Source organism: Seriola aureovittata, chromosome 11, assembly GCF_021018895.1.
Source record: "Seriola aureovittata isolate HTS-2021-v1 ecotype China chromosome 11, ASM2101889v1, whole genome shotgun sequence".
NCBI lineage: Eukaryota > Metazoa > Chordata > Actinopteri > Carangiformes > Carangidae > Seriola > Seriola aureovittata.
In genome coordinates, this window is record NC_079374.1 from 18,975,903 (window position 1) to 18,987,091 (window position 11,189).

Genomic DNA, 11,189 nt, shown 5'->3' on the forward strand with positions numbered 1-11,189 from the left:
TCAAATCCCCACATTCAAAACCCAAGACCAGTAAGGGTGTCAGAGGTGGAGATGCAGAGTAGATGCACCACAGAAACTAGTGCTAATCAGCAAAGGAGGAGTCAGCACAGAGAATGTCCCACCTCTGTTACGTAGCGGGGTAAGGAGGAGCTTCCTGACGCTGCTCAACCAGCAGTAGAAGTGTCTCTCTCTGGAGGCCAGCTCGTGGATAGCTGAGATGAAGCCCATGATGTTCTGGTCTGCCAACACCGCACAGCTCTGACCGCCACTGTACACACTGCTAATATAACCCATCTACACACACAGGCACAGAGGAAACTAATGTCATTAACACATGAACAGCATGATGATGTTTTTGTTAAGTTCACATTGAGTTTACAGACAGGATGAGTTAGGTGAGGGTTTGGTGCAGATAAATTGGGGTTAAGTATGTGGGCTGAACGTCTATCTCTGCCCACACTAAGAAAGCAGTAACATTAGTGTGAAAAATTGCCCTGGGCTTGTTTCTTTTTCCACACCACTCACCATCTAATCGACAGTATACACCAACAACATGGCCACTGAATATAACTGCTGTCCCTGTGTGATGGAGAGTTGTTCATAAGAATTCTGACTGATTAATACTGTCAGTTAAACAGTTAAAATATCCTGGGACATCAGTACCATTTGAGCGGTTCTTGCAGTTAATAGACTATGTACCAAATTAACAATTAACACTGTCGACATAAAAACAAGTAGACAAGCTGTTTTTATCGTGAGGTTTAATGCCAGTTCGTCTCTGTGTTGCCTGAGCAGTAACCTGGCTGTTCACAAAAGAAGTGCATTTCTCTGCACCGGCCAACAAGCAATTCTGCTCCTCTGCTGTTTTTTAAATCATATGTAGAGCTGATCTTTATAATCAACTCAGGAATTTATGAATTTTAGCAGGATGTTGCCTCTTTTACAACAATTAAGTTAAAAGAACCACCGCCTTGTATGATGATCTGCTGGGAGGTCTTTGTCTCCCGCATTTGTGTGTGTGTGTCTATGTGTGTGTGTGTGTGTGTCTATGTGTGTGTGTGTGTGCCTGTCTGTCTCGCTCTATGTTTAGACACTCCGGATCACTCCACTTACACCACTGTGTATTGGCATTGTTTTAATGGCTCTTTTGTAAATAGTAAATTTCAATTTTGTTGGTTAACAGTTAATGGTCAGTTAACCCGTGTGAGTGTGATGTTTATGGGTCTTTTGTCTGATGAAAATTTCCTGCAAGTACCACACATAAAAGTTCTATGTGCACCTTAACCATAATGACCTATTTCCAACATGTAAAATAAAAATAGATACAGCCCAGTGGTGCAGTTACACCCATCATCTTCCTCACTTGAATTTTCAGTCCTGTTGAACACTGGTTATTTTACTGTATCCTTGTTGACTTTTGTGTATTTGTATAAAGGCCCATCTAGGGACAGGCACTGCAAATTAGCTTAGGGCTATTAAATGCTGTGGAACATGGCACTGGTCCATGCTATATAATTAGCCCTCTAAAAATAAACATAAAAAACGACCTACAAACCTCCATGCACAAAGGCAGCAGGGTGGGTCTGACTGTATAACTCTCCGCCCTGTTGGGTGACCTCTGGCATGACCTTTGATTCTGCTGTGACCTCTCACTCTGCGCTGACAATGGATCTTGACGCTGGCCGCAGTACAAAAGTATTGGCTGGACACAGTCTCCGTCAGCTAGGAGAAGGGAGTGGCTCTGACCTGCTGACACGTCCCAAACCCGGAGACCGTCAGACAGCTACGGTGGCCCACAAGACACAAAACATAGTGTGCTATTAGGATGTTTACAGGATTGTTGCATTCATATTTGTATGCTGTTGAGAATGTTTTACAGTATCATCGAAAGCTTCTGAATGTTAGCACTGATGTTTTATATTTAACATCGTTTCAGTCATTTTATTTGATTGAGAGTAAAAATGACTGATGTCAGTAAATACTGAATGTAGAAATATGCATTTGAGTGAAACAGACAAATTGAATGTGAATGACCAAATGAATTAAAGAACACACATGACCGCCTGACAGATTGTTCTACCTTCGCCTGTTGAGGAACAGTGACAGGACTGTTGACATGACCAAGCTGTCCACACATGTTGCTGCCCCATGAGTACACCTGCAAGACACAAGGGCAGTCATATTGTGTGTGAGTGTGGGTGTGCTCGTGTTCTCCTGTTTGTAAGTACCGATTTGACTTGGATGACAAAATTTTGGTGTGTAAATGGAGTGTTCACCTATACAAGTACAATCGTGTGTGTGCATGCTACGCTGTGTGTCTGTTACCTGGCACTGAGCACTCAGTGCTAATGAATGGTGTGACCCTGCAGCAACTTTGATCACTTCCTCGCCTGTCAGAGACTTAATACACAGAGGCTGGAGTCTGGAAACACACACACACACACACACACACACACACACACACACACACACACAGAGACAGACACAAAGATACAAGCTTAAGTCTAGTCCTGTGGATATAATTTCTTTCTCATGACTTTGCAAGTCAAAGCACATTTATCGGTAACGTCATTAATTACAGTATTTAATCACAAAACAACACTATCATAATACTTAATATCTGACTACTACAAATTATTACTTACTATTATTATTAGTATTATTTAATAAGATGCTTATGATACCTTACAAACACTATTTCTATATCCTTGCAATAAGTTTGCATATGTTTTTGGATCAGGTAAAATGTTTACAAATGTAAGTGTTACAAACGACTATTTCATTGTGATTCTCAATATAAAAAGAGGAGAGTTTAGCCAGAGCACATTCACCATTAGAAAAATACAATTTACTTAAATTTACAATCTATTCTATTATGAAGTGATTTATCCAAAGTGCTTAACATAACTATAAATGCATAGGATGTTCACATTGAGTACACAGAAGAAACTGTTGCCACCAGTTTATATCACACTATTTTCTTTTAATGTTTTTCTGTTTTAGTGTATAACAACATTATGCAAGACAGAATACATTATGTTTTTATTATATTTCTATTATGTGTTTGTGTGTTCACACCTAGCAAGCTGATCTCCATGGCCTAGCTGCCCCTCAGACCCACGGCCCCAGCTCCACACTTCTGTCTCCAGAGACGGCAACCCGTCTCCTGCCTCCTCTGGTGCTGCTGCCTGGGTCCGACCAGCAGAGGATGGCCTGCAGGCACAATGCCGCCGTCGCCGTGGAGATCCTGAAAAAAAAACACATGATGCAATGGTAAAATCCTGGCAAAATTGTTGCTTCAAACAACTGAGCCATGACTTCAAATGCTCTTCATCTGTATAATGTAACTCTGTAGCTGGTAAGTCTTATGTTCTCATCATAAACTGCAACAGAGTTCCAACTACGATGTTCTCACCAGCCTAAATAAACTGTACCACATGGGCAAACACATGTAAACCGCATCCAACAGGTTTGGTATGAACACACCCTAATGACTCTGAACTCCTCTGGAAAAAACTCGTAAATCCATTTCTCTCCAAAATAGCCAGCAGTGAGCTGGCTGAAGCAGTCAAGGTGAGGTCAGTGGGCACAGAACAGGAAATCAAATCAATGATAACAATAGAGGAAAGCAGGAGATCCACTCTGTTTCAGTTGTTATAAACACTTTTGTCAAGCCACACAGGTAAACAAAGGCTATCCAGTTTCTAATAAATACAAAAAGACTTCCGAAAGAAGTCCACATGCTGAATGGTTTTCAGGTTTGTGTTGACTGGTCACAGAGTTTCATTCTGACACTCCCGAAACTCCTCGCAAGCCAGAAAAAGTTTTTCATGCTGAATACTTTTCTCCTGATAACAAGTTAATTATTGTGTTATCTCAAGAAAGCAGATATTGTTATCTCTAGATAACAACAAGTTTATCACATGATCATGCCCATGCTATCATCTTGACTTACTTATCAGGAGAACCCATTGTTATTCAGTGCGTCAAAGTGAAAGACAAACACATTTATATTCTTCTTCCTTGTTAGCAAGGCTGGAACTTCAAAGAGGAATGAGTGTCAGTGATGCTACTGGTAGCAGATAATGTATGAGAAGTGCATTTGCACAGTGTGTGGTGATGCATTCTGCATTTTGATGTAAAAACATATACTGATGTGAAAGAGTAGATCTACTGACAAAATCACAATTATGTAAACAGTCCAAAGTCAATATGACGTTGAAATTCACAGTGTTTCTGAGCATTTGGTTTTACAGTTTTCTTGTTGCTGTAGCTGACAGTTCCAGCTCGGAGGCTGCAGCCTCAACTTAAAGGAATAGTTAAACATCTTAGGAATATGATTGTTTGCCTTCTTGCTGAGAGTTAGATGAGAAGATAGATACCTCTCAGATCAGTATTCTTAATATGAAGCCAGGAGACAGTTAGCTTAGCTTAGCACAAAGACTGGAGGCAGGGCTAGACGGTTGGCTCTGTACCTTTAAAGCTAGTTAGACTATTTTAATTTACTTACTAATTAGCATGTTGTAACAGAAATGTAAAATAGCTACAAGTGATCATTTTACAGGGAGTAACATACTTTAAATGTTTCCTAGTGAAAGGCTTCTTCCAGTCTTTATGCTAAGTTAACAGTCTCCTGGTTCCATACTTCAAGCTCAGGGTATCAACCTTCTTATCTAACTCTCCGCAAGAAAGTAAATAAGCCTATTTCCCAAAAGTATGGTCAAGTTGTTCACACCCAACCATTCCTACCATGGGTGGGTGTTCCAGGCAGTGAGCGTCTCCTGTTTGCGGCTGCTTTTGCCTTCTGGTTTATATTTGTAAGACTGGAGCTCTTCTGCCCCTGAAGTTCCTTCTTCTCTGCCTCCAGATGAAGCCGAACTTCTTCCAAACACACAGGGGAGGAGGAGTACGGCCCAGACACTCCACTGTTACTAAAGGAAAGAAGATCAGGTTGCAAATACATTGTAGGTGAGAGTCTTTGGTATGTAGATAAAGCACCAGAATTCAGGGTGTGTATCTGCGTTGCTAAAAATTCCTCTATTCCCTCATTCCCTTGACTCATTCTCTCCCCTTTTTCATTGTGTGGTTTCAGATAGAAGTGAAGTGAATCACCTGTATTCAAAGAGCCACAAAAAATATTCTGTTGTTTCAGTGGATTTGAGTCATGGATTCTTGACATATATGAAGTATGTAATTGAACATAGTAATTGCGCAACCTAAATTCTTCAAATATCTTTTATATCAAGATATATTTTATAATTATACTTCTGGAATGTATTGTCTCAACACATTATCACTATAAAAGACTTGACAGTGTTCCTAAACATTCTTGACCAAACAAAGTGCTTCACTGTCAAGAAAACTCATACTTGGTGGTTTGACTCTTAACTGACGATTCATCTTTGTAACTGGAGGTGTACAGATCCGTGGAAGGAGTTGAGGAAACACAGCTGTCGTCTGGAGAGAAAGATGGAGGAAGAGGAAGACAAAGTTACACACAAAGTAAAAATACAAACAATGAAACACATTTATGCAAAGATTGAATAAATGAAAAATCAAGAAAAGCAAAACAATGGACCAAAACAGTGGAAAACAAAGAAGCATGAGAAAATAAATTAAAGAACAAATAAACAAATGGTCTCGAAAGATAAAAGGAACAGATGCATAACAAACCTGAAGTGTGACTGCTCAGTGAATCACTATCCCCAGGCCCAGTGGTGTGTTGTGTCTCTAATGTGTGGCCAGAGAGTTTCTGGAGGAGGCTCTGGAGCTCCGTCTCATCAGGGAAAGTGGAGTTCTTATTGGCCCTCCAGCCTGACAGTGAGTAGGACTTTGGGCTGCCATCTGTCGGAGTCATATGGTCAGTGTTGAGCCCGTCAGGCTCGATACTGGCACTAACTGGGAAATTCTTCCTGAAGGAAAGGGAAAGAAAGAGAAGAGAGAAAACAGAGAGAGAAAAACACTGAATGCAAAGATGTTAAAAATCAAGGGATAAAAAAAAAAAGAGAGACTTGTGTTATATAATACTGTACTGTTTAGTGGTATATTTGCGGTCTTCAAAAAATGGGCATGAACCAGCTCCAGAGCCAGGGCGGCTGCCAGCTGACCTTCCCCCAGGTTGGAGCCTTCGTCTGGGGCCTCGTCTCCTGGGAGAGGTCTGGGAATGTAAACCAGACAGGGGTATTAACCAGTGCTGAAACAGCTGCACTGCTAAAAAGAGCATAGATATTGGCAGAAGGGAAACAGTATGATGTAGTGTTATAGCTGCTGACAAATCTTTGTACATCAAAGATCCCATGGTACCAGAACACAAGAATGGCTGGTTTATAATTCATCCTCTAACATTTTCACATCCTCTAGATTCTGTAATTGTATGGCTTTCTGGTTGTTGAGACTGTACTTAATGTGTAGCAACAATTTCTGCACTATTTTCCACACCATTTCCATCATATCCATTTTTTTTAATGTATTAGTCATCACCAAATTTCTTTAATTTCTTCTTATTATTACTATATTTACCTCGCCTGTTAAGGCTTCCGACAGCTCCACCCCCAGTGGACAGTAGTGAGCGTCATCAACTGTTACCAGCTCCTCCCTCTCTGTCACTGAGTAGTGAGGTGACTGGCCCCGTTCCCTCTTCTCAGGGCAGTTCTGGGTATTGTAGTTCTGAGGAGGTAAACTGCGAACAAGGGCCAGGCTATGGTAGGCACCACAGGCCACCTGCAAGAAATAAATAGAGCTGGTATGTGTGGAATTAGAACTTAGTATTTTTATCATTTAAATGTGGCAATGAAGATATTAGGAAGAAAAACTACCTGAATTACATGTCTGCCAGCCAAGTGCTCCACCTGTAAAATAACACAAATTTGATGATTTGGTTGAATATACGATTTTGTAAAGTGCTCACATGCACACACACACAGAAACATCATCAATTCACCATCAAACAATACATACATTCAGTGTTCGATGATTGAATATTTGACAGAGTTGACAGCATGTATGCTCAACCAAACAAAATCTATAAATATGGGTCAAACTAAATGAAATAAACTTACATGAATAAATAAACTCAATATGTATGACAGGGTTGAGTTTTTGAGGTTTTTAGTCTGACTTTTTGACAGCTGAGGTCAGTCTTGAATGCTGAAATACATTGACTTTACACAAACTTACCTTCTGCGGTCTCCATACAGGGAAATTGTTTGTGACCAGGCCAAGCTGGCAGCCACTGCCCCAGGCCCACAGCTCATTCTGGGATGACAGAGCCAGGCTGTGCTCCCGTCCACAGGCCAGATCCACAATCCGAACCACTGCTTGAGGAACAACCTCACTGTCCACGACACTGACCAGGCACGGCTCTGAAACTAACACAAGGCGTGTGTCACACACATACACATACGGGGTCTAAATGCTGTATGCAGGGTTTTTACACCAAAACTTAAGAAACCAGCTTTTGATGCTTTTATAATCTACGTTACTATCAGCAACCTTTACCGACACCAGGAACTTGTAGGAGAAAACATACAGTAGCCTGACCAGACCAATCAGAGTTTGTGTGGTTTTTAGATAGCTTATGTTGCTTTGACACATACTAACATCTTTTTGACAAGACCAAGTACCTCAAACTTAAACTGTAGCAACAGGGCACCACAACACCTTCATACAGCATTATACTCCCTTGAATGACACATTACCTAACTGATGAACAAATTGAATAATACCCAAGTGCAAGGAAAACTTACATTTTAGCACAGACAAAAAAACTAGAAGTGAGGTGTTAATACGGTGTTGACCAACCTGTGATGTTTGTGACTGTGCTCCTGTCAGTCAGCCCACACTGTCCTGCAGTGTTCTCCCCCCACATGTAGATGTGGCCCTGCTCCGTCAGCGCTCCACAGTGGAAGCCGCCGGCAGCCACACGGACCACTGTCTTCCCCAGGAGAGACACCTCCAGCAGCGGAGCAGATGCTGGGATACTCAGATCCCTCCACAGCAGCTCCCCGAATGAATACACCTGACCACCTGGAAGACAATAGCAACTGAGTAGAAATGGCTAATTTTGTAATTAGAGAGTTTCTAATGTATGGTATGGTCGCACCAGGGGAAAAAAAAGTGTGTATTGTTATAAGATTATGGTACGACTTTTATTTTTGAAGATGTAATGATTTTTTTTTGGCTATTTTATGCAGTTATCATTCGATAGGACAGTGAAGAGTGACACAAAATGGGACAGAGAGAAGGGGAATGACATGCCGGCCTACAGTCAAACTGGGGACTCGCCTGCTTAGAGCATTTGTGCCCACATGGTATGCGCCCTAACCACGCAGTTATGGGGTTGCCCGCTAAAGATAAAAGATATAATGATATAACCACCACAGCTCCATAGTAGCAACTTGGTTTGAACAAATACAGAGACAGAAGAAAAGTTGCCCTTTCCAATACAAATGGTGCAATATGGAAAAAATATCATGATAATCATTACAGTGCTGTATCTGAATACCACATTACAATATGCACTAAATAATTCAACATCACCTGTTCAAAAACATACGGTTCATATTCACCACATTGTTTCAGATAGCCATGCTGTTTTAGTAGACCAAAGATTTTAGTTTAAAAAATATACCCTATTCACAATCTCATGTTGCCTTTTGGAAAAATTCAACTAGAATTTTTAAGTGAAATGTGAACCATGAAACAGTGTAAGCCTTCACTACAAAAACACACTCACCCTGTGTCAGCAGGAGTCCATGGTGTTCTCCCACGGTGGCGTGCAGAACAGGCCTGGAAAGCAGCACTCTCTCTGGAGAGAGCTGCTCACTGGGGCCCGCTGACTGCCAGATGTGGAGAAGTCCTCGTTCTGGAGGCGTGGGGTCCTGCTCATATGCAGGGCTGCAATACAACACACAGATGTATTACTATTATAGCCTGAATTGGGTCTTGAATTTAGACTAGACTAGATCTCAGCCTAAACAGTGTCCAAACCCAAACCAGCTGAACACCAGGACTAAATTCTGAATATGGCAACAACCAACAAGGCCCAGAAACCACCTGAAATTCCTAGTATTGAGATTTTTTCTCATTCCTGTGTTGAGGTTTAATGACACAATCTCCCTGACAGTTAGATTAAATTCCAGTCCAGCATCAGCAGACACAAATATACTAAAGAACTGCAATGTAGAGATGCTATACTGGCCAGGCACTCCTCTGATGTCAGTCTGACTTTTACATATAGTAAAACAAGTTAGCAAATATGACGTATCAAGAAAATAATTTTTCCTTGAAGTTTAAAATAAAAAAATAAAAAAATCAGTAATGATAAAATATATTTAGTAAGCTTGACTGACAGAGTGGATTTTTGTGGCTGTTAAAATGTTAAAAATGATTAGACTGACTGAGTCTAATCATTTTTAACATTGAAATATAAAACTAACAAACATTAATTAACAACTCTAATCAATCACTCGTAAAGCACTTTGAACGAATCTCACAGTATCAAAGTTGCTATTTACAGTAATTTAAGTTTAACTGACTGTTAGATTGAGCCACTGGTTGATCTAATCTCACATCGAGTCTGGGTCATACCTAAGGGACACACCTAAGGGACACATAATTTGAAGGGCATCTTAGTTTAATATTCAACATGTTTACAGTGGAAACATGTTACTCAGCAGCTATAAACAGGACAGGAACAGCTCTAAAGAGAGAGTGTGTGTGTGTGTGTGTGTGTGTGTGTGTGTGTGTGTGTGTGTGTGTGTTTACCTCTCCTCTGTGTTCTCCATTACTTCAGACTCTCCATTCCACTGGACAGTGAAGGCATCTTCATTAACATTTTTTCAACCCTTTGTCTTCTGTTCATTCAGAACAATTTGCCAGTCTGCAGGAAACAAGTGAATCCACTGTCCTATTTTGACACCTCTTTGGCTCATCTGACCTCAGGTGCTTGTTGTGGCACCTGGTTGCCAAAACATCACAGTAAATATACTCTTCATTACTTGACTTGATATTAGGTTTGAAATGTAAAATAAATTAAGACTGAAATTACACTACATGTACTGAACCAATTTGTAGGAATGGGCCATGGTCCTGGGAGTAACCCATTTAATTTTGGTGTCGATGCGGTTAAAGAGTCAGAACTAGGATTTTTTTCCCATGACTTTACTTAAAATTGTTTTCGATATTTTCGTCCGTTTCCCAGGAAATAATCTATGGATCTTGACGTAAACACACATGTCCTTTCTACAAAGGACATGTGTAGAAATGTTTGGCCTTGGCGGAGGTATGTGCGCTACTGAGTGCCATTTTAGTTTCCAGTGGTTTCTCTGGGAGCGGGAGCGAGTTTCTCTTCATGATTGTTTGATGTTTGATTGTTTCATGATCTGTATGGGCACTGCTGACACGTCCCAACGACTCAATACCCAGCAAAACTATTGGAGAGTTTTGCAATTGTTACGTGCTGGCGTTATGAAAAAAGCTTAGCCAAACATCACTGATCTATTTCTGTATCTGTGGAAATCACATAAACCCAATGAGTTAATCACTCTAAAGCTTTCAACGTTCACACAGACTGACAGATTAGCTACCATGACAGACATGCGTGCGCTCTCACCGAGTGAAAAATAAACAACTCAAACTTTCTTGCTGCTAACATACGGCACGTTTACCTTCTTTGAAATAAAGCAGAGACGTCTTGTGTTGTCGCTATACACGATGGTAAAGCTAGTAAACAGAGGTAGGCTAGTACAATGCTACCGCTGCTAAAGAGGCTAACTAAACTTACCAACTGTCAGTTTGAACTCGAGAGAAAGTCGCAGAGATGTGTGGTGCGGCAACTCTGAGTGAATCCTGATAACTGTGTGTCACTGTCACGGCAGAAACACCGAGCTAAGGCATTTTTATGTATTCAAATCTGTGCAGCGCAGTAAATGCAGAAGTTGTCTCTGACAGTTGAGTGTTGATAGTGGGAGGCGGCTATCCGATGGCATCCGGGCAAGGACAAACAGTGCGGCAATACCACACCTGTTGCTGTGTTGGAGCATTTTAGCTGTTTCTCCACGTGATTGTCTTCTCAGCGATTCTGACACTACTAAAAATGCAGCAACATTTTTTTTTAAAACATTTCTCGAAATGACTTGGCTCATATACAGTTTTGAGCAAACGTTTAAGCCACTGTTCACGTTCAGATT

At 40.9% G+C, this 11,189-nt stretch overlaps 1 protein-coding gene across 5 annotated transcripts in view; it reads right to left on the reverse strand.

Annotated features, from left to right (window-relative positions):
- The window catches only part of LOC130177506 (alsin-like), a 30,023-nt gene extending 19,040 nt beyond the window's left edge, over window positions 1-10,983 (reverse strand). For 3 of the 5 annotated variants that reach the window (XM_056389329.1, XM_056389327.1, XM_056389325.1), the window contains exons 1-16: window positions 10,784-10,983; window positions 9,766-9,958; window positions 8,735-8,895; window positions 7,801-8,025; window positions 7,177-7,367; window positions 6,816-6,848; window positions 6,520-6,720; window positions 6,033-6,157; window positions 5,674-5,912; window positions 5,370-5,457; window positions 4,750-4,931; window positions 3,079-3,247; window positions 2,326-2,422; window positions 2,081-2,158; window positions 1,556-1,783; window positions 123-294 (exon numbers count right to left, since the gene is read on the reverse strand). In XM_056389329.1, coding sequence (XP_056245304.1) covers window positions 123-294; window positions 1,556-1,783; window positions 2,081-2,158; window positions 2,326-2,422; window positions 3,079-3,247; window positions 4,750-4,931; window positions 5,370-5,457; window positions 5,674-5,912; window positions 6,033-6,157; window positions 6,520-6,720; window positions 6,816-6,848; window positions 7,177-7,367; window positions 7,801-8,025; window positions 8,735-8,895; window positions 9,766-9,785 — 2,209 coding nt within the window. In that variant the 5' untranslated portion in view covers window positions 9,786-9,958; window positions 10,784-10,983. Of the gene's footprint in view, window positions 1-122; window positions 295-1,555; window positions 1,784-2,080; window positions 2,159-2,325; window positions 2,423-3,078; window positions 3,248-4,749; window positions 4,932-5,369; window positions 5,458-5,673; window positions 5,913-6,032; window positions 6,158-6,519; window positions 6,721-6,815; window positions 6,849-7,176; window positions 7,368-7,800; window positions 8,026-8,734; window positions 8,896-9,765; window positions 9,959-10,667 lie in introns of all 5 variants that reach the window. The other 2 variants (XM_056389330.1, XM_056389326.1) reach the window with 2 other exon arrangements.
- Between the last annotated feature and the right edge of the window lie 206 nt (window positions 10,984-11,189).